The sequence below is a fragment of the Schistocerca cancellata genome, chromosome 2 (genome assembly GCF_023864275.1).
Source record: "Schistocerca cancellata isolate TAMUIC-IGC-003103 chromosome 2, iqSchCanc2.1, whole genome shotgun sequence".
Classification (NCBI taxonomy): Eukaryota; Metazoa; Arthropoda; class Insecta; order Orthoptera; family Acrididae; genus Schistocerca; species Schistocerca cancellata.
The window spans coordinates 587,910,566-587,934,189 of NC_064627.1; the positions used below are offsets into that span (position 1 = coordinate 587,910,566).

Sequence of the window (23,624 nt, forward strand, 5' to 3'; positions counted from 1 at the left end):
AATGGTCACCTGACTGCTCACAAGTCAAATAAGCAAGGCCAGTCTCTACACTGGCCCTCCAACTCTAGCAATACAAACATGTTATCACTTGCCACTCATCATGTTGCGAGGTGTCCCATGCAATATACCAGATTCTCCATCACTGCTACATCCCAAGGTAGCAGTCTGAAGACGACTGACTGTAGCCAAAGACACATTCAGCTGTTCACTAACTGTGAACAGCTGCTCCTGCATCTGCACACAGTGTTCATGCATCCTATCCATCCTAGTATTATTAACTTAAGGACTGGCTATAAAAGCACAGACAGTGACCTAGATATGCAACTTGTTACTCTCCCAATATGCACCAACGGAGGCCAGTGCCTTGCGAGCTGTGTAGCTAGCTGTTCAGAAGAAATGACAACTATGCTACAGACTGCCTCACTCTACAAAACTCACGATTAAACCTCTTAAACAGAAAGACATGCATGAAATTTAAGAAATATGTTACCAAGAAAACACAGAAAAAGCGTAACACGTGACTTGTCACTCTGCAAGTTTGTACCGGATGACATGGAGCCTGACGTCTTACCAGGCATTTTTTAACTAGATCTTGAAATACATCTTTTTTTTTTTTTAGTAATTTCTTTAATCTCCTTACGCATTTTACTCTACAGTGGTATTCCTAATTTGAAAATTCTGTTTTGAGTTTTATGATCATTCTTTCTTAGTAAATTTAGATCTTTACAATGAGCTCTACTAATATTTTTTGTTATTCTTAGGGCTTCTTTCTTTAGCTTGAAAACAGTGTGTATAGTTTGTTCATTTGTTCCTCAGAAAGTAATCCCATACCTAAGAATCGAGTGCACATGTGAACTGTGTGTGATTAAAAGACACCTGCAGTTACACACTGGTGACAGGACTTGATGACCATAATGTACTGATGAAATTCTGTTTGCAAGCAACTTTGTGTGTTCACACCATGTCAAAACAACCAATACACATTCCTGCCATTTTTTTGTTTGTTGTACATTATGATCACCTACCTAATAGCCAGTATGTTCACCTCTGGCACAGAAAACAGTGGTAACACATCATGGCATGGAAGTGATGAGGCCTTGGTAGTTCACTGGAGGGAGTTGGCACCACATCTGCACACACAAGTCACCTAATTCCTGACAATCCTGGGAAGGGGGACGATCAGCTCTGACGCCACATTTAATCATGCCCAAGACATGTTCGATTGGGTTGAGATGTGGCAGCACATTGAGTGGAAATCACCACTATGTTCCTCAAACCACTCCATCACAATCCTGGCCTTGTGCAGTGCTGCATTATCTTGGTGACAAATGCCACTGCCTTCAGTAAACATTATCGTCATGAAGGGGTGCACATGGTCTGCAATCAGTGTACGATACTCTTTGGCCATCATGGTGCCTTGCGCAAGCTCCACTGGACCCATGGATGCCCATGTGAGTGTTCCCCAGAGCATACTTGAGCCACCACCAGCTTGTTTGTAACCCACAGTACAGGCAACACTGAGCTGTTCCCTGGAAGATGACAGATTCACACACTCTCATCGACATGATGAAGAAGGTATTGGGATTTATCGGACCATGCAACACTCTGTTACTGTGCCAATGTCCAGTGCTGATGTGGTGGAGTTACATTGCCACATGCATGGGTCGTTGGCTGCAGAGGCCCATTGTTAAAAGTGTTTGATGCACTGTGCATTCAGATACACTTTTGCTCTGCCCAGCATTAAAGTCTGATGTTAGTTCCTTTATAGTTAGCTGCCTGTTCTGTTTTACCAGTTGGCCCAGCCTACAATGTCCAACATCTATAATGAGGGCTGGTCACCCAACCTCATGACATCAGGAGATGATTTCACCTTGGTTTCCCCATGTGTTGAAGACACTCACCACAGCACTCCTCGAAGACCCGACAAGTCATGAAGTTTCTGAAATGCTTGGGCCAAGCCTCCGGGCCACCACAATGTACCCTCTGTCAAACTCAGATAGATCACGCACCTTCCCCATTCTACACACAGACAGCATGCTCACTAATACTACATGCCCCATACGCGTGTGTGACTAGCAGTCATTCCTTGCTAAGTGATGCTGCTATCACCTGGATGGATTTATATCAATAATGTTCTGGCTGACCAATGTATATTCAACAAAACAGTGTTGTTTCCTGAAGATGGCCTAGTAACCCAAAACCTAGTTTGAAATTAACAGAAACAGTGTACTTCTTATTCAACCTTAAATATGGAACGGACAGATTGCTACTTACTGTAAAGAAGACACTTCAAGCTGCAGACAGGAACCATTAAAAGACACAAAAGACACTTGCATAAAGCTTATGGTCACAGCCTTCATCAGTAAAAGAGAGACACCAGACATACACACAAGCAAACGCACCTCATGCACACAAGACCACCAACTCCAACATCTCAGCCCACGATGCTGGAGTTGGCGGTCGTGTGTGTGTGTGTGTGTGTGTGTGTGTGTGTGTGTGTGTGTGCGTGTGCGTGTGTGTTTGTGTGTTTGTGTGTGTGGTATGCTTGCTTGCTTCTGTGTGTGTGTGTGTGTGTGTGTGTGTGTGTGTGTGTGTGTGTGTGTGTGTCCGAAGAAGGCCGTGGCCAGAGGCTTTCTGTAAGTGTCTTAATTGTGCATGTCTGCAACTTGACGTGTCTTCTTAATGGTAAGTAGCAATCTGTCTTTTCCTACATTGCTGATATTCCTACCTGGAGTTTCCATTGTTTGATTTAAATATGGAACTGTTCTACCAACACATAACAGAAGGATCCATAAACAAAAAACAGTGTCATTTTCCCACTCTTCAACCAAACATTGATGGAATTTTTTTTCTACATGTCCAATGTCACCTTATTCCATTTGACCAACCTTTAGGGTTTAATTTACTCTCTTCTCACTTTCTCAAAGGTTGTAATACTGCCATCAACAATGAGGTTTTTTTTTCCCAAGTGGATAACAGTACGATGAAAATAGCTGATCTATACCAGGAACAGTATTGGTCCTAATGCAACATCCCAAGGAAAACTGAGAAGTGTGTAGCCTTATTCGAGACTTTTACTCTACATGGTAGTATGATCAGAGCCAATGATTAGTTACACTTCTTATTCCTAATAATTCTTGCTTATTTAGCAGTATCTTCAGATTAACAGGTCTAAGAGTATGCCTATGAGACACTACATATTCGTCAAGAGCACCAAATACTATTTTTTGTCAAATATCATGTGGCTGATTGTACATGCACCACTTTGGAACATAAACGGTGATTCACCTAGAAAGTTGTATTTAATCAAGTAATTCATTACTATTTCTTTCATAATCAATTATACTATTTCTTAATAACAAAGATGATGTGACTTACCAAATGAAAGTGCTGGCAGGTCGACAGACACACAAACGAACACAAACATACACACAAAATTCAAGCTTTCGCAACAAACTGTTGCCTCATCAGCAAAGAGGGAAGGAGAGGGAAAGACGAAAGGATGTGGGTTTTAAGGGAGAGGGTAGGGAGTTATTCCAGTCCCGGGAGCGGAAAGACTTACCTTAGGGGGAATAAGGGACGGGTATACACACACACACACACACACACACACACACACACACACACACACATATCCATCCACACATATACAGACACAAGCAGACATATTTAAAGACCACATCCTTTCGTATTTCCCTCTCCTTCCCTCTTTGCTGATGAGGCAACAGTTTGTTGCGAAAGCTTGAATTTTGTGTGTATGTTTGTGTTCGTTTGTGTGTGTGTCGACCTGCCAGCACTTTCATTTGGTAAGTCACATCATCTTTATTTTTCCTACGTGGAATGTTTCCTTCTATTATAACGATACTATTTCTTAAAAATGATAAGAACAGAGAATGTCTCCTGCATTAACTTTATGTAGCAGCATGCCCGTTTTGAATACTTGGGAAAGTTACCTCATGTGAGTGACACATTTGTATGTTTCTTAAGGAAGCTTGTATGCTGTGTATACATTTATCAGCACACAGATCGGTACTTCATCTAGACTTTGACTATTTTTGAATTTTCATTCAGTTTTACTGACTTCATGTTTTGTGATTAATAATAACAGGATTGTAATTGATGCAGAACTATTACAATATCTATATCAAAATTTAGGAATTTTTGTTGCAGTTTCTCTGCAATACTTAAAAATCACTCATTCACAAATTTAACATCTGATTTGAACCATTCACTACTATATCCCTGTCCCTTATCAGTATGTTAAGCTTCGATTTCTCTTTCCTTGTTTCCTATTTAATGGCATCACAGACTGCTTTGCTTTTAATCTCTGTATTGCACTTTTTTTTCATTAAATGATTTTTTAGCAATCATCATCCTCCTATAAGTCTTTTTGTACAAATCGAAGGAACTTACAAACTTTGGTTCATTGTGCCTTAGTTCATGGAACTGAGGTAATAAGGTTCCAGAAGGGCTTTGTAAGCCCTGCTTTTATCCTGGTTTTTTTTTTTTTTTTTTCCCCCTATGTGGGTACTTTTGGAAATGCGTTTGGATAAATAATGTCGATAACATAAAGAATGCAATTTTAAATTGGACTCGTAACACAAGGGATTAAACTGTCTTACACCAGGAACACAGAGCTCTATCTAACCAAAAGGAAGAGCAGAAATTACAAATTTTAACTTCACTGCTGCCAGTAGTGTAAAATCCTTCTGTGTGTCAACAAAACACACACAAAAGCTGATTCAAGTATGAAGCAGAAATGATCTGGAGCAATCTTAAACAGAAGATTGATAAAAATGGAGATACAGATGAAATATGGTTACCACACAGTATTTGCCAGAGAAGTGACAATGAAACTAATGGTCTCGATTACCTACTATCGATGGTAGCACACACTCTACCCTCTATTAAACAATTAAACACAGATCCACGAAAGTTACTTTTGCAAACAATTCACTTATGCCAATAGACAGTTTCAAAAAATATGGCCCCTAAGAAAAATAACACAAACCAGAGCACTAAAAGGTACTAATTCTTTGGGTATGAAGGTGTTTCTAGTAGGATAATAAAATTTATGACCATTCTTGAATTATTATTGTAATCAGCGCATGACCAAAGCATATTTACTGAAATACATAAATTTGTACCTTCCATACTCATCTACAAAAATGGTTGTGAGAAAGACATCTCTAATAATCCACTCAGTCCTTCCAGTCATTTTAGTTTATGAGAAAGCTAAAACACTTTGCTGAGCAAAATCTGTCAACTGCCACTCACACTGCCATATGTGGTTTCTCAATCAAGTCCTGGAGATTGAAACAAAAACTTTTCCTTTTAGTATTTTCCCTACCTTGCCAAAGTCTCTGACTGTGTGGACTCTAAAAATCTACTTGAGTAACTAAAATTTTACAGCTGGTCTTCCCAGTCTTCAGACTCCCTCATATACTCACCATCTTGTTGCATATTTGTGGCCACAAGGTCAAATAAGACAAGGGCCAGCAACAGATATCTGGTATAATGAGCATGAAAGTTACAACTGTGCTTGTATTGATCTTAAGGCACATAGAGAATAAAGTGCAGTTTGTTACTCTTAAAAAATTGAAATGACAATGACAGAGGATGTTCATCCATGTTAGCAGATGGAATATATGATCCTGCTAAATGTTGCCAGAATAAGCTGTGGTAGTTCCATCTTTGATAGTTTTGTAGGTACTAGCTGTTTAATTTGTGTCATTTCCTGTCAGATGAACTAGAATCCCAATTCAGTGTTATTGGACATTCCTGAAATTTTCCTTCTTTGCCTTATGACCATTTGAAATGACAGTGCTAACATTTAATTTCACACTTCTTTTAGTTACTGAACAGCCATGTGTTGAAAAATTAAAGCGCTTCTTTACTTACTGTCTTAATTTAAGCTACATGAAGTTAAACGGCTCAATTACAAAGATGCAGGAACATCAACAGATGCCACAGTTCTCAAAAACATAAAAGGTTAAAACAAACATAAAATAAATTTTACAACAAAACAATTTTTGACAATACAATGTAATTGGATAAATAAGAAAATCTAATCACCAAGCAGCAGCAGAACACACACATAAAAGACTATAATTAGGCAAGCTTTCAGAGCCAGCAGCTCCCCCTTCAGGCAGAAGGGTCGAAGGGGAAGGAAGATGTTGAAGAAAAAGGACTGGAGAGGTCTACAAAAAGGGGTAGATTTCAGGAAAGTTCTGGGTGACATTCCCAAAATTTACTCCTTTTCCTAGACCTCTCCAGTCTTGAATGACTACACTGGCTTTCACGGTGCAGCTATATGAGTGGTATCCATTTTTTCAGGCATGTCCACGGACAGCAGCAAGCTGGACAAAATGTGATTCTATCACTTTGGTGCCAAACTTCAAAACTATTACAGATTCATGAGAAACTGTAAATATGCCTTAAGTATTTTACTGAAATAGCTGGGAATGTGCAAAAAATGGTGTCAGAGCAAACTCTTATCACACAAAAGACAATTTTGAACTCCGCAACACATCCATATTCATTAGAAGTATCACAATTGATGAAGTTATAACAGCCACTAATGAAACAAGAAGTTCCCAGTCACCAGTTGCCAAAACATTGAAACTCTGATTAAACTGTGTGACAGCTCTCTTCATCTTGAGCTTTCTCAGACATACTACAATCTGCTTAAGTCATACCTGTATTCAGACCAAGTGAAAGGCATAAATTTATAATTACTGACGTATTTCAATAACATCCTGCCTATCCAATGTAACGGAAAAATTATGTACAACAGATTTTTGAGTAAGTATAATTTAGTAAAGAACTCTCAACATGGTCTAAGAGGCCAGACATCTACAGCATGCTATTTGTGAATGCTCAAAAAGTACCCCAAAACTAATGGATGAAAAACAGCATGTACAGGAATATTTTTGGACTTGAGTGAGGTATTCAACAGAAGATCACAAAATTCTACTTATTAAGCTAGAAAATAGTTGCGTGTGAAGAATCACTACGGAATCATTGCAGACAAAGGGTACATACAAGATTCACTGATTATTAATCTGAACTAATGATGGAACATGTCTGAAGAACATTCAGTAACCTTTGGTGTCCTTCAAGTTTCTGTACTGGGACCTCCTCTCTCTCTCTCTCTCTCTCTCTCTCTCTCTCTCTCTCTCTTATATGTGTAAATTATTTGGATCTGAATACAGAGGCTGTACTGTCTGCAGATGATAACAGTAAGCAAGCTTAGTTAGATAGTTAGTTATGTGTCCCATTGATCAATCTCAAGATAACCATTATGATGTGGAATGTGTCAAGTGCATAAGAAATGCATACATGAATCAAAGTTTTTAAGCATAAAATTTTTATTACCTACCCCATTCCCTTAAATGGCACAAAATGCATGTATTATACCTACTGATTTACTTATTCCCATTCAAGAATTCTTCTATGGTGTAGAAGGAGTTATCAAGGAGACATGATTTCAATGTATTTTTGAAAATATTACTGCTGCCTGTCAGACATTTTATTTCATACAGCAGAATATTTTACCCCTTTCTGTGTCAGAGATAGGTTAACTAGAGGATACTGTAAGACTTTCTTTCTTCTGGTATCATAATCAGGAATGTCACTGTTGTTTTTAAACTGAACTATGTTGTTGAGAGCAAATTTCAAATTTCATTACTGAGTAAATGTACTGAGGCTATTGTAAGAATTCCTAACCTTTTAAACAGATGCTTACAAGATTTGCGACTATCAGCCCCACACATTATTCTAACCACTTTCTTTAGAGCAGTGAATACTTTTTGTCTAAGTGTTGAGTTACGCCAAAACATTATTCCTAGTGATCAGAGTGTGAAAGTATGCAAAATGTGTTAGCTTATTAATTTCTATATCCTCAAAATTGGCAGTTATCCTGATTATAAAAGTTGCTGAACCTAGTCGCTTCAGGAGATCCAAAATATGAATTTTCCAATTAAGATTCTCATCTACATGTACAACCAATAACTTAGTATGTTCTACCCTGGCTACTGGCTTCTGCAGATGTGTTATATTTATTGAAGGAAATGCACTCCTCAATGTACAAAATTGGATGTACTGTGTTTTTTCAAAGTTCAGAGCAAGCCCATTTGCAGAAAACCAGCTAATAACTTTTCCAGGGACATTATTTGTATCATTTTCTATTGGAGTTTCTTTTACTTGATGAATAATGATGCTTGTACCATCAGTCAACAGTGTTGTTTCAAACAAGAAGGGACGTCAGCCACATATATCATCAAGAAGAAATGGCAACCCATGATCGAACCCTGTGGAACACGTAACATAATTTTTTTCCCCAGTCAGATCAAGCGGTAAACTTCCTTAAATCACTTAAACCATACAAAGAAACTTTTTGCTTCCTGTTGTGTAGATAAGACTTCAGCCACTCATATGCTGTTCCATTTATACCATAGAATCGTAATTTCTGTAATGTAATGTCATGCTTCACGCAATCAAACACTTTGGATTAGTCACAGAAAATTCCCATTGGTGACATTTTACTATTTAGAGACTCTATTACGTGGGCAGTGAAATTCTATATTGCTGTCTAAGTGGAAAAGTATTTTTTAAATCTGAACTGTGGTTTACTAAGTATCCTATTACACTTAAGATGGCTAATCATACTTGAGTACATTACTTTCTCGACAGTTTTTGAAAATGCTGTAAGCAAGAATACTGGCCAGTAATTATTGACATCTGTGGGGTCTCCTTTTTTGTAGAGAGGCTTGACAATGGCACATTTTAACCTGTCTGGGAAAATACCTTCAGTTAGTGATGTGTTACATATGTGACTCAGAACATCAACTGTAACTGCTCCACATTGTTTTAATATCTTGTTGGAGATGTCATCTACTCCAACAGAATATTTATTTTTCAAAGATTTAATGATTTTCCTTATTTCACAAGAGGTTGTTAGTTGAAAATTCATCTGACTAGGATTTCTCAAAACTGACTCTTCCATGTAGTGCTTCCCTTTTTCTTTTAAATTATTCTCACCAAATTTTTCACCCACTCTAAGAAAAAGTTGTTAAATACATTAGCTACTTGTGTGCTGTTGGTTAAGATGGTCTCATTCTCTTTAATAATAATAATAATAATAATAAAATAATAATAATAATAATACCTACCCCAGTGGTTACTTTTCCTGTCTCCCTTCTAACAACATTCGACACCAATTTGATTTTATTGGCCAAGTTGTCAATTTCATCCCTAACATACATATTTCTTGATTTTCTGACAACTTTACTAATTCTTGCTGTTTCATTATTTTTCTTTCTGAAGACACTTTAATACCTGTAGTAATCCAAGGTTTCTTTGAAAACTGTTTGGTGTTGCATTTACTAATTTTTTTGGGCAACAATGTACAAAAAGGGATATAAATCTATCAAGAAATAAGCTGCACTTAGCATTTGGCTCATTACATACAACTCCCTAATTAACATTTCTTAAACTTTCTCTGGAGTGCTCAATAGATACTGGATTGAGCAACCTTACACTTTTACTTAATGGTTTCTGAACTGTGCACTCCGCTAGACTTTGTAAGTTAATCAACTGTGCATAAAGGTCTAATAACCCATTTACCACAGGAAAAGCAGCTGTTAGTTTTACATCCTCTTGCTGTACAAATACAATATCTATTAGAGTGTTACTGTCTTGAGCTATATGTGTAGGGAAAGTAATCACTGATTCTAAATTATATATCATTAATTACACTTCTAGTTCACTTTTCCTATCAGAATTACTTAGAAAGTTTACACTTAAAACCACGACAGATTAATAACTTCTTCTTTTTGTCTGACAGACAGCATAATATGGAGTCAAACTTTTTTATGAATATCTCCCAATCTCTTAATGGGGAACTGTACACTGTTGCTAATATCAATACTACAATATCTAGCTGTAGTTCACATACACAAACTTCAAAGTGCTGATAGACACAAAATTTGCTTGCTTTTACAGTTTTGTATTTATACCATTGTTTTGTGTAAATGGCAACTCCTCCTATATCCATGCTAGACCAGCAAGTGTAAGATGCTAAATTACACCCATTTATACTAACACTATCCATCTCCACAGTTATTTGGTGTTCAGACAGACAAGTATATCAATCTCATTCTTATTTCTGAGACCATCTAAACACACTGCCAGCTCATCTACTTTATTTCTTTGTTCCCCTGATGTTTTGATGAAGTTGATACTAGGCCTACTCTTAGCTTTATCCCTGTTTATTGTACATGAAGCTTCTTTTATTCTTTTTTTATTGCTGTCTGTCTGGATTATGGCTTTAACCTAAAAAACCTGTCTGCCTGGTCCCACTAACCACAGGGATCATCCCATGTGTAACTGTGGTCCCCCTTACAGTTTCTGCTAACAGAGAAACTAACTTATCTTTCCCCTTCCTGTTCAGGTGCAGGCCATGTGTAGTGTATCCCCACCTACAAGAAGCATCAACTGGAACAATACTTCTGTGAAATTTTGCCAGTGTCTGGAGCATCCTGTTAAGCACAATGTTAAGATGCCTTGCAGCAGTGTTTCCCCAGGACCGATCATGGCACTGAAAGACCTCCACAAGCCCCACATTTGTGCACCCAGTTTCTGCTCCTATTTTATCCAGGTCACTCCCAATACTATATGTTGTATTCAAAGCCAGGCTGTTTCCTGCTCCCCCAACTATAATTACCCAATCTTCCTTCTCAAAGTCCATGCATAGCTGACCTAAGTTTTCTATCACCTGGCTAAGGCTAACATTTCATTTCGCAAAACTTGGGACCTGGTACTCTGCATCTGATTTCTCCTGGAGCTGCTACCCTAGACCCCTACCATGACTGCTACCTACAAGCAGAATTCTTCTTTTCCTATTCTGATTTAATACCAACTATGTATTTTTTCTTTAAGCTAATATTCTGCTTCAACCTACATTCAACTACAGCTGGATGAGGGCCTTTCTCCCCTACTTCTCCCCCAAAGCTGCAGACCAGTCTCCATTGTTCCAATATTCTCAAAGGTATTTGAGGCGCTGATACACACACAAATTTAAGCAACTTCTTTGAAAAACACAATATCCTATGTAACAATCAGTTTGGCTTTCGAAAAGGGAAGAACACAACAGGGGCCATCTTGGAAATCATTGACCAAACCTTAACAGCTTTTGAAAATAATAACATGGTATCACTGGTATTATGTGACCTAAGCAAAGCTTTCGATTGCATTCCTGTTGACATACTACTGGGGAAACTAGAGTTGTATGGGGTGAGAGGGAGCACTTTATCTGTGATAAATTCTTATTTAAGTAACCGAAAACAATTCGTTTCAGTCAGAAATTTAAATTCTTCCTTCACAGAAATCAGCACAGGTGAACCACAAGAGTCTATCCTTGGACCCTTCTACTTCATTGTCGTTATTAATGATTTACCTAAAAATATAGCTCACCCTGTTGTGTGTTATGCTGACGATACAACACTACTTACCACACATCAGAACATTTCAGATCTGAATGACCTAACAAAAGAAACACTAGATAAGGCCCTGGACTGGTTTGCAGCCAATAAGCTCCTATGCAACCCAGACAAAACACAACAACTTCTAATGGGAACATCAAATGAAGTAGGCAATAAGTCGGTAAAACTCTTAGGTATTCACACTGACTCAAAATTATATTGGGAGGAACATGTCAATCATGTATGTGAAAAAATATCTCGGGTGGCATACCTTCTCTTGAAACTAAGGGAGGTAGTGAGCTTTGAGTACCTTAGGGTGACATACTTTGGACTATTCCAGTCACATATTTCATATGGTCTTATTATATGGGGGCACTCCCCTCACATCAAAAACGTATTGAAATTACAAAAAAAAAGTCATACGTATAATATGTAAAAGAGGTCATAGGGAGCACTGTCGTCCTCTTTTCTCCAGACTCAGAATACTTACAATTATAAATTTATACATCTACACTCCTGGAAATGGAAAAAAGAACCCATTGACACCGGTGTGTCAGACCCACCATACTTGCTCCGGACACTGCGAGAGGGCTGTACAAGCAATGATCACACGCACGGCACAGCGGACACACCAGGAACCGCGGTGTTGGCCGTTGAATGGCGCTAGCTGCGCAGCATTTGTGCACCGCCGCCATCAGTGTCAGCCAGTTTGCCGTGGCATACGGAGCTCCATCGCAGTCTTTAACACTTGGTAGCATGCCGCGACAGCGTGGACGTGAACCGTATGTGCAATTGACGGACTTTGAGCGAGGGCGTATAGTGGGCATGCGGGAGGTCGGGTGGACGTACCGCCGAATTGCTCAACACGTGGGGCGTGAGGTCTCCACAGTACATCGATGTTGTCGCCAGTGGTCGGCGGAAGGTGCACGTGCCCGTCGACCTGGGACCGGACTGCAGCGACGCACGGATGCACGCCAAGACCGTAGGATCCTATGCAGTGCCGTAGGGGACCGCACCGCCACTTCCCAGCAAATTAGGGACACTGTTGCTCCTGGGGTATCAGCGAGGAACATTCGCAACTGTCTCCATGAAGCTGGGCTACGGTCCCGCACACCGTTAGGCCGTCTTCCGCTCACGCCCCAACATCGTGCAGCCCACCTCCAGTGGTGTCGCGACAGGCGTGAATGGAGGGACGAATGGAGACGTGTCGTCTTCAGCGATGAGAGTCGCTTCTGCCTTGGTGCCAATGATGGTCGTATGCGTGTTTGGCGCCGTGCAGGTGAGCGCCACAATCAGGACTGCATACGACCGAGGCACACAGGGCCAACACCCGGCATCATGGTGTGGGGAGCGATCTCCTACACTGGCCGTACACCACTGGTGATCGTCGAGGGGACACTGAATAGTGCACGGTACATCCAAACCGTCATCGAACCCGTCGTTCTACCATTCCTAGACCGGCAAGGGAACTTGCTGTTCCAACAGGACAATGCACGTCCGCATGTATCCCGTGCCACCCAACGTGCTCTAGAAGGTGTAAGTCAACTACCCTGGCCAGCAAGATCTCCGGATCTGTCCCCCATTGAGCATGTTTGGGACTGGATGAAGCGTTGTCTCACGCGGTCTGCACGTCCAGCACGAACGCTGGTCCAACTGAGGCGCCAGGTGGAAATGGCATGGCAAGCCGTTCCACAGGACTACATCCAGCATCTCTACGATTGTCTCCATGGGAGAATAGCAGCCTGCATTGCTGCGAAAGGTGGATATACACTGTACTAGTGCCGACATTGTGCATGCTCTGTTGCCTGTGTCTATGTGCCTGTGGTTCTGTCAGTGTGATCATGTGATGTATCTGACCCCAGGAATGTGTCAATAAAGTTTCCCCTTCCTGGGATAATGAATTCACGGTGTTCTTATTTCAATTTCCAGGAGTGTATGTGAATGTACTCTATATTAAAAGTAATATTTCAGAATTTATTTCCAGAAAGGAAATACACGAACACAACACCAGGGCGAATGGTAATTTAGACATACCGCGCCACAGATTAGCGAGAACAGGAAATTCCGACAAAGTTAACCCACTCAAAATGTTCAATAAACTGCCAATTCATGTTCAGTCTATGGATATAAATTCTTTTAAAATTAAGTGGTACAGCTGGCTGTCAGATCATCCATTCTATGACATTAAAGAATTCTTTGAGATGCCTGAGGAGAATATAAGCATGTAAAAGTTGTCTGTAGTTAAACATATTATTTTGTGCTGTGGTTAATCATGTGTAATTACAAAGTTTATACTATAAACAATAAAATACCATATTATATTAGATTATAAGATAGCTTGTTGCGTTAGCTTTTAAAAGCTATCCTTTGTAATTTGGTACACTGCCACGCTTCAAATGTATTTATAATGTATTGACAGAAGTTTATTTTGTTATTCTGTATGTACTAGTACATCTTGTATGACGAAGCCAATATCATTGTAAAATGATCTATGGTGAATAAAATTCTTGAAATTCTTCATACAGCAAGCCAAACTGATTTACTAACTGAATTTTTTTTTTTTTCAGGCTTCCCTTTTTTGCCCTTTGCTTGTTACTTTTCCCAGCACCCCACCTCAAAGGTAAAAATTATGATGAATTACAGCAGTCAATAAATACTGCTACAAATCACTTCCGGAACTGGGCTTATAACAACTAAAATGAACAATAGGAAAACTGTTTCTGGGCGTTTTTGCCATTCAGAAAATCAGAATATACATAATTCTTGTGTGAGCATCAATCAGCAAAATACTGAGGAACCAAAATATCAAATGGCATAAACACACTGAATTCATGAACTTAAAATTGAGTAAATGTTGCCATGCATTAAGAATCATAAAGAAATTTACAAATGACACTACTGTAATGACTGCCTATTTTAACGTTTTCATAGTGCCCTGACATGGTGTCATCATCTGGGGAATTTTTTCAACAGCAGCAAGTACTTTCAAAATACTAAAAGAGCTACTAAAATATTTTAGTCAATATTTGGGATATCTTGTAGGACTCTCTAAAAAAACTAGAAATAGTGTAATTACCTTGCTCTTATGATCTACTGTTGAAATTTCTTATAGGTAGGTAGTATTCTTAGGCAGTAATGTATGCATGCAAAAAAAAAAAAAAAAAAATTGCAGTAGGTAGCCATAACACAGGACTGCAAAACAACCTGTATTCAGTACATGTTAAGTCAAGTTTATGCCAAAAAGGAATTTTTCACACGAGAATTAAGCTAGTTAATAAATAATAATGACACACAATGCAAAATTATTTCAGAAGTCAGTTACAGCACATCTACTGCACTTCTGTACTGTAGCACTGAAGATGCTGTTCAATCCAAATTATACTCAATTGAAAATGATTCACATAAAATCACATTCTTTATTGTATTGTGATACTGACCAGAAGCTCAAACCCAGATGTATACCCCTGAGTAGTATCATAAATATATTTTTTAAATTTGTATTGTGTACTGTATTGTCCACTCTCACATAGTACATTCCTGCTGCTGATGTGATGAAATGGATGAAATTCAAAACAAGGGAATTTATGAAACTTACTTTATGGTGTTATAGGATGAAGAAAAGACAATATCAGCATAAATTGCCTTAATATTAATAAGGAAACAATTTTTTGAAAAATATTATGCAGGGTATAGGCTGAAACAAAATTTGAAGATACATATGGATTTTTCTCACTTCTGAATTTAGTTTTTGACTCAATAGCTGAAGATAGGATAAAGTTGAAAGAAAACATTTTCAAGAGGGCTCTACAACAAAATATCAGGGATTCCATGAAATCTGGATACAGTAATTACAACCTGAAATGTTACGAATCTGCCAATAAGAGTCTGAATTTACAATTCATTTCATAGGTGCAAAACAGCAAAAAACTGACACTTGTATGACTTAATTTTTATTTACTTAAAGAAATTTAAAAGAAGATACTTTAATTACTCTTCAGCCATTTAAAACATAATCACTACTTTCAGTTGAACCATGTATATACGTACCTTTGAATTTCTCTTGCAATAGCAAATTATGTTATCCAGTACATCATTCTGATGTTTCCTTGCAATCTTCTTGAGCGATTCAGAAACTGCATGCCTGACAGTTTCATTCTTGTCGCCTGCAGCCTCCACGAGTGATCCAACGACAACTTCATGTTAAAACAAGAAAAATCGGTAAATCAAGCCACAGATTTAGTTTCTAGTGCAGTACTAACATCCATAAAGCATCCTTACCTTGTATTGAACTATTTTTGGCATTGGCATCCATGGCACTTGTCATACTGCATAACACTAACTCTCAGTTCCGTGCTGTCTCCTAGATGCATAACAAATGTGATTAGTAGTTGTTGAAGTGAATAATTTACCACATTTTAGTCAGAATGTTTAAAAAAAATTATGTAGAAGACTTATAATGCCGAACAAAAATTTATTTCTTTGAAACCTATTTCTAAGTAACTAAACAGACCAGTCTCACATTTATCCACTGAAACACCTGTCATGGGAGGAGGGGGGGGGGGGGGGGGGGGAGGTGGTGTAGGGAAGCATATGGTACCTCTGCACTTGATCAAAAAATTCAATTGTGTGCTTAATGGTTGGCAATGATTACTTTTTTTACTATCAACTGTACATGCATCTGTACCGCCTCTTTTAACCTAACATCACTTCAGACGGCAACAAATATAGCTTACAATGTTTTTTTTATAAATTAGATAATTTAACGACTTGGCCACAGTAGTGCGTCAGAATTTATTTAGTCCTGGGCGACACCAACTGGGGAATAAACCAGATGATTCTCGCTGTACATCGTCACAATTTCTTTTAGTAACGTCACACACTATTTGTACATCACGCCTACGAGGTTTGCTGGAAGCTTATTATGCTCACAAAAAATTTACCTTCAGAAGCGCCCAAATTGTTTTGCTTGCGGGTACAGCTAGTTCACAAATGAAATGAGTACGAAGCAATAACCAACATATAAAACAGTATAACTCCTAAAACTTTGTATTTAAATGATGTCAACAAAGCTAAAGGGAAGATGACATTTACCACGTGACACAGACAATTACAGCTGCACAATTAGTCTCTTAACGGGCAATGAATCATTTACATTTGCTTTTACCTCGTTGTTCCGTTTATTGCACGCGCCACACTTCTTCTGTGTTACAGCTGACAATGTCGATACGTAAACATCACATGACATTTCTAGCATTACATCACGCGCGGTAGTCTCGAACAGTGTGAAATAGAAAAACGATACAGAACCGGTCTGATATAATTAGTTCCAAACATATGTATCTCTGTGACAGGCTCTTAAGTGAAACAATCATTACGCAAACATGGGTTTGAACCCCCACAGTGTTTTATTCGTAGTGGTGCTACTGCGTATTGTACGCTCAGAAGCTTTCAGCACGGCGTTCCGAAGCACCGCGAAAGCTTGTATTTTTCATACTGCTAAGCACTGCCAGTTAGGAACAGTTAAAATTTTCAATGCAGTAGATTAATCCGGAAGAAAGACCGAGCCATCTGCCATAATCTTAATAACAAAAGTTGTGCAGTGTAGCCCAAGACCCCCATTACAAGCTCCAACATGTACTCACAGCGCTATCTCTCTCTCTCTCTCTCAGATAAGGGTATGGGCACAGTTGGATACGAGTGCTGCATAGCGGCTTCTGCTATTAAAGGGACACCGAATGCATGTCAGTGAGCCTTCCTGTCTCGTAAAGAACGTGACGACTACTATACACCATTGTCCACAGTTATAGGAATAATCAGCAAGTTTTACACATATACGAGATGACGGGAGAAAAGTTCTGTTATGTACTCAAGATAAATCGTGGTGACCATGGAAGGCAAGTTATAGGCACTCTGTTTCACTGTATTTATTTACAGTTGTGCAGACGTACGTCAATTAACCCTCAATGACTGTCATTTAGCACACGAGTGAAAGACAAGCATAATGTTCAGCATAAGATACTCTGAAAACCTACAGCATTTAAAAGTGGGAAACACGTACCGTACACTACATCCGCAAACCGCTTCATATAAACAGAATCACTACCCTGCTGGCATAGACCGCCAGTGAGCAGCAATAATAATTTGTAGACATCTAATGACAACCTACGACAGAAAAAAATCCAGAACATTATACACTCCAGGAAATTGAAATAAGAACACCGTGAATTCATTGTCCCAGGAAGGGGAAACTTTATTGACACATTCCTGGGGTCAGATACATCACATGATCACACTGACAGAACCACAGGCACATAGACACAGGCAACAGAGCATGCACAATGTCGGCACTAGTACAGTGTATATCCACCTTTCGCAGCAATGCAGGCTGCTATTCTCCCATGGAGACGATCGTAGAGATGCTGGATGTAGTCCTGTGGAACGGCTTGCCATGCCATTTCCACCTGGCGCCTCAGTTGGACCAGCGTTCGTGCTGGACGTGCAGACCGCGTGAGACGACGCTTCATCCAGTCCCAAACATGCTCAATGGGGGACAGATCCGGAGATCTTGCTGGCCAGGGTAGTTGACTTACACCTTCTAGAGCATGTTGGGTGGCACGGGATACATGCGGACGTGCATTGTCCTGTTGGAACAGCAAGTTCCCTTGCCGGTCTAGGAATGGTAGAACGATGGGTTCGATGACGGTTTGGATGTACCGTGCACTATTCAGTGTCCCCTCGACGATCACCAGTGGTGTACGGCCAGTGTAGGAGATCGCTCCCCACACCATGATGCCGGGTGTTGGCCCTGTGTGCCTCGGTCGTATGCAGTCCTGATTGTGGCGCTCACCTGCACGGCGCCAAACACGCATACGACCATCATTGGCACCAAGGCAGAAGCGACTCTCATCGCTGAAGACGACACGTCTCCATTCGTCCCTCCATTCACGCCTGTCGCGACACCACTGGAGGCGGGCTGCACGATGTTGGGGTGTGAGCGGAAGACGGCCTAACAGTGTGCGGGACCGTAGCCCAGCTTCATGGAGACGGTTGCGAATGTTCCTCGCCGATACCCCAGGAGCAACAGTGTCCCTAATTTGCTGGGAAGTGGCGGTGCGGTCCCCTACGGCACTGCGTAGGATCCTACGGTCTTGGCGTGCATCCGTGCGTCGCTGCGGTCCGGTCCCAGGTCAACGGGCACGTGCACCTTCCGCCGACCACTGGCGACTACATCGATGTACTGTGGAGACCTCACGCCCCACGTGTTGAGCAATTCGGCGGTACGTCCACCCGGCCTCCCGCATGCCCACTATACGCCCTCGCTCAAAGTCCGTCAACTGCACATACGGTTCACGTCCATGCTGTCGCGGCATGCTACCAGTGTTAAAGACTGCGATGGAGCTCCATATGCCACGGCAAACTGGCTGACACTGACGGCGGCGGTGCACAAATGCTGCGCAGCTAGCGCCATTCGACGGCCAACACCGCGGTTCCTGGTGTGTCCGCTGTGCCGTGCGTGTGATCATTGCTTGTACAGCCCTCTCACAGTGTCCGGAGCAAGTATGGTGGGTCTGACACACCGGTGTCAATGTGTTCTTTTTTCCATTTCCAGGAGTGTATAAGATACACAACAGTTTTCATTTGAACAAATTAATTTTTGAGGTTATAAGGACGCCTAAAACTTCCAAAAAACTACTTATTTGAGGTTTCGAATAAACCTACGATTTCAGTCCACAGATTCTGAATTATATCCCGATTATGATATTTTCATCCTCAGGGTGGCACAAACTCAATATTTCTTGGATTAAACTTATCAGTTTCTCACGATCCATATATCGTGTGCGAAAACGTCGGTCGATTTGACCGAAGAAAACAAACTGATTCTAATTTCACCGATTGTCGTCCGGTGTCTATACGTTCTGGAGATAAAATCGGCTATGGAGTGATCGCGCACGTAGTGGCGTACTAATGTCAAAAGATCGGCCGTATAAGGCCGATGTCGGTTGTCAGCGGAATCCTCCGATATTGGAACTACTGTGAGCGCAGCGTTAAGTTTGAGCATGTGAAAGGTATCTCAGGCTAATCGCTCAGTCCATTGTTACCTTGGCGAGCGTTGCATCATTGTTGGGTCGGTATTGCTATAAATAGAATTCAATATGAGTGACGTTTCTGGAGATTCTCAAGACTCCCGAATTTAGTACAGAGAGTTTGTAACAGTATTTATAAAAGTTTACATTTCGTTACCATCTGCATGGAAGATTAAGAGCAAGGCTTACAGCGATAGAAACAAAACAAACGTGTAGCGTAAAACTGGTAACAAAAGCAAAGGAAGTTGAGCCAAATGATAATTGTGATATGGTTGTCAAAAACAATTAATAATCTGCGTAGCTCTTACAGGAGATTACTTAAAAAAGTACACCAGACAAGTCGTTCAGGGCCAGGCAGTGAACATACATGGTGCATACACTAATGTTGTGGTATTTTGAGCTTCTTTCTTATCTGCATGACCAGGAACTTTATTGGCCAACAACATCGAGCATTGACTCAACAGAATATATGGTAAGTGAAACAATGTTGTAGACTTAATAAATATACCCGTTTTAATCAATGTGATGTGTTTGCACATATATAAAGAGTTATACAGATAAGATTAAGAAAAATGCACTTAGTGCATAAAATACTCGACATTGCGAAGATATTTACAGTATTTCAATCATATTGTAGCGTTTTTCGCTGCGAAATATGCTATCAGTTTTTCTCGAATGGACACAATTTCTAAAGAACAGTTTCTGTTGTACCCGATTAGTAATCACATTAGCTGACTTGTATCCTGGGATATAGATTCTTCCAAATCTTCTGATTTAATGTTATTTATATTAGATTAGAGTTCGTTTTCGTTCCATAGACCAAAAACTGAGATGATTCTCAGAAATTGTAGTCTAACATAAAAAATGTAGAACATGGAATAGAATGCTCACTTCTGTGATCATCTGTCAGAAAACTGTCAAGCCATGTTTATATTACAGAAAACTGGAACTGCTAGTATTTACAGAATTATCATGGTGTCAGAATGGAGCCTATTTACCGGCTTTTAATAAATTTATCATACACACAGTACCTAATCTTGACTATTGTGACCAATTGCTGTCATAAATGAAATCTAACAGTTATTTTTACTTAAGTTAGTCTAACAATTCCTATTAATATAATTATCTATAGAGTAGAACGAGTTGCCTACGAAAAATTCTTTCCAAATCCTTTTAATCTGTGCTTCATCTGACACTAAGTTTTTAATGGTTGTTGGCAATTATTGAAAACGTGTATTCCTGTATATTGGACCAATCTGGACCAAGTTAAGTGATTTTAGGTCTTTACACAAATTGTTCTTATTCTTAATATTGATACTATGTATTGAGCTATTGGTTAGAAACAGAAACATAGTATTTGCAAGAAATTTCATTGAGGACTTGTGTCACAAGAAATTTTGCAGAACACAGTATGACACCACAACAGCACCTGCGTGCTCTGGTTTCAAAGCGATTGCTGTGTGAAAAATCCTAAATTTTGTAGATAAAATCTCAAATGCGTTTTTCATAAATCTGCGAGCCCTTGAGAAATAGTAGTTGAAAACATGCCTGTTGTGATATTATTGGATTTCAGACATTTTGCATATGAGAAAAGGATAGCCATCGAGCTGTAGTTTGTAATGATACTAAGCATGACAACGCGAGGGTAAAGAAACGAAATCTGTTTATAACGTGCGCCTATACCAAGACGCGCGGCCAGCATTTAAAAGGTACTTTTAAACACTATGACTCGCTGGGCGCAGATATTTAAAATCATTGCCGCAGCGCTTGATAGCAAGAAGCTGCGAAACAGAAGAAAGAACAATTTATCATTTGTTAGGAAAATTCTAGAGTCTTTATAGTTAGTTGTACTTCTGGTCGCCGATATGTTAACATGTACTTCATTACCTTTGATGTTTGGTCGCCGACTTGTTAAGACGTGTTGTGTAGCACTGCTACAAGTTATATTTCATTTAGTGTGAAAAACCACGTTATCACCAAGAAAAAAAAAACGCTTTTGTAAACCTTGTGACGATAAGAAATACTTACGCGCACGCCAGGACATTTAATTTTTACAAAATATCACACATACAAAAGCAGCGATTGTTGGACTGCTCCATGTATGAGAAAAACATAAAAATGTAAGTTTTGTATTCATTGTAAATTTTTTAATGTTTAAAGTTTAATGCCTTTGTTCTTTAAGAATATATTGATGCTTCACTGTACAGAAAATCTGTGCTTATTCTTTTCTTTAAATTAACCACAAATAATGTTTATGTTTAAATGAACTTTGTTACAGGTTCGCTCTCTATCTCGCTGTCTCGATTGTATTTGGGAGACCATTAATGTATTCAATTTCAGATCTGACAACTTTTTTTACAAAATTTCACTGTTTCGCATTCATTTCCAATTTTTTTTTTTTTATTATTCAAATAGGTCCCTTAGGTAATTTCATTGAAGAGTCTGATTGCGTGAAAGTAATCCGGGTTAAGGGGTCATTTGAGAAACTATTTTCGCGCAATCAATCTGTACGTCTCCTGAACACAATCGAGAACCGACGCATCGGCGATCATTCATTAATTTTTCTCTCTTTCCAAGTCGTACCAAAAAACGGCCAAGGAGAACTGCCGTGAGTACGCAATCTAGTGTTAAATGTTGCATTCTTTATGTTGTCGGCAAACATTGCCATAAATTATCATCATCAATGTTATATTTGGTTAAATGTGAAAAGCAAAAAACCTTTTAACGCTAGATGTGGCGCCCGAACAGGGACATGACTAAAAGACTAATTTGTTCTTTTTATTTTCATGCTACCATCTGGAGAAAATTGGAAGCCAAAACCAGTGATAAAAAAAAAAGACGCATGTGCAGAAAATCGCAGTAAGAATCCACAACAGCAATAAATAGCAGCGCGCAAGACAACTAATGTGAGTACGATTTTTCATTACGTTTGAAGCTTTGCGTACCGAGCATTCAGTCGGCTAGTGACATGCACTCTCTACGCTTTTTTCCTTTTCCTCAAGCAATTTAATTTCCAAATTCCTGTTTCCTTTTGCTATTACATCCGCCTCTATCATATCATTTCGCTTACAATAGTTAGAAATAGTTAGCAAGAATTTCCATTGTTGTGCATTTTAGTGAATCACAATGGCCGCTATCTGTGCCAGTTTCAGTGCTCTATAAGTGTTTTTCATTTATTTTATCACTCCCGTTGCCATATTGGCATTTTCGTGTGTCAGAGTTTCAATTGTTTATAACGCGCAAGCAATATCTGAGAAATCAGGACGCGAAACCCTTGGCGCACCTGACAAGTGAAAATCATAATTAAAAAAAATTATCTTTTCTAGCTCGTGCAGTGTAACTACTTTAAATTTACGATGGCTGATGAGCAACCAAGGCAACTTAGACCGCGTGCGGGTGTAAACAAACCTGAATCTCGTAGTGAGGGAACAACAGACGACGAAGCGACACGTGAGCTGTCGGCGCCACAGACCGCGTCGCAGTCACGTGAATGCTCGCTGTCAGACATGCTAAAATTGTTTGCTGATATGAAAACCAGTGTTGAAGCAAACATGGGTAATCTTGGAACGCAAATCAGTCAGTTAGCAAATCAAAGTGACAGCAGATTCAACAGTTTAGAATCAAGGATAGAGGACACTCAAGTGCGAATGAACAATATAAATTCTGTTATTACCGACATCCAAGCACAAATCAAAAATTCGAATGACACCATGGAAGAAAAAATTAAAGCCATTACCACTGCTTACGCAAGCGAGCTAAACGCTAGCGTACACGCAAAAATTGATAGTGTTCTTTCGATAGTGGAATCCGCCGAAACCAATATTGGTAGCAAGTTCACAGATATGCAGGCCCAAATAGATGTGTGTAAATCAACTGCGAGTGACTCTTTGAAACATTACAGTGATGTTTCAAAGAGAGTAAGCCAATTGACAGAAGGTGTCAACCACGTTGGAGAGCGAGTTGAAGACCTTGCTCAGCAAATATCCGATGTCAATATTGACAAAAAGATCGCAGATGTCAACACCGGTATAAGCAATACACTTAATAGGGAATTTGA

At 39.5% G+C, this 23,624-nt stretch overlaps 1 protein-coding gene across 5 annotated transcripts in view; it reads right to left on the bottom strand.

Annotated features, from left to right (window-relative positions):
• Nucleotides 1-16,754, bottom strand: part of LOC126162203 (maestro heat-like repeat-containing protein family member 1) — a 275,479-nt gene extending 258,725 nt beyond the window's left edge. For 3 of the 5 annotated variants that reach the window (XR_007535034.1, XM_049918545.1, XM_049918542.1), the window contains exons 1-3: nt 16,648-16,754; nt 15,762-15,843; nt 15,531-15,676 (exon numbers count right to left, since the gene is read on the bottom strand). Coding sequence is in view for 4 of the 5 variants with exons in the window: in XM_049918545.1 (XP_049774502.1) it covers nt 15,531-15,676; nt 15,762-15,807 (192 nt within the window). In the remaining variant the exon portion in view is untranslated. The other 2 variants (XM_049918543.1, XM_049918544.1) reach the window with 2 other exon arrangements.
• Between the last annotated feature and the right edge of the window lie 6,870 nt (nt 16,755-23,624).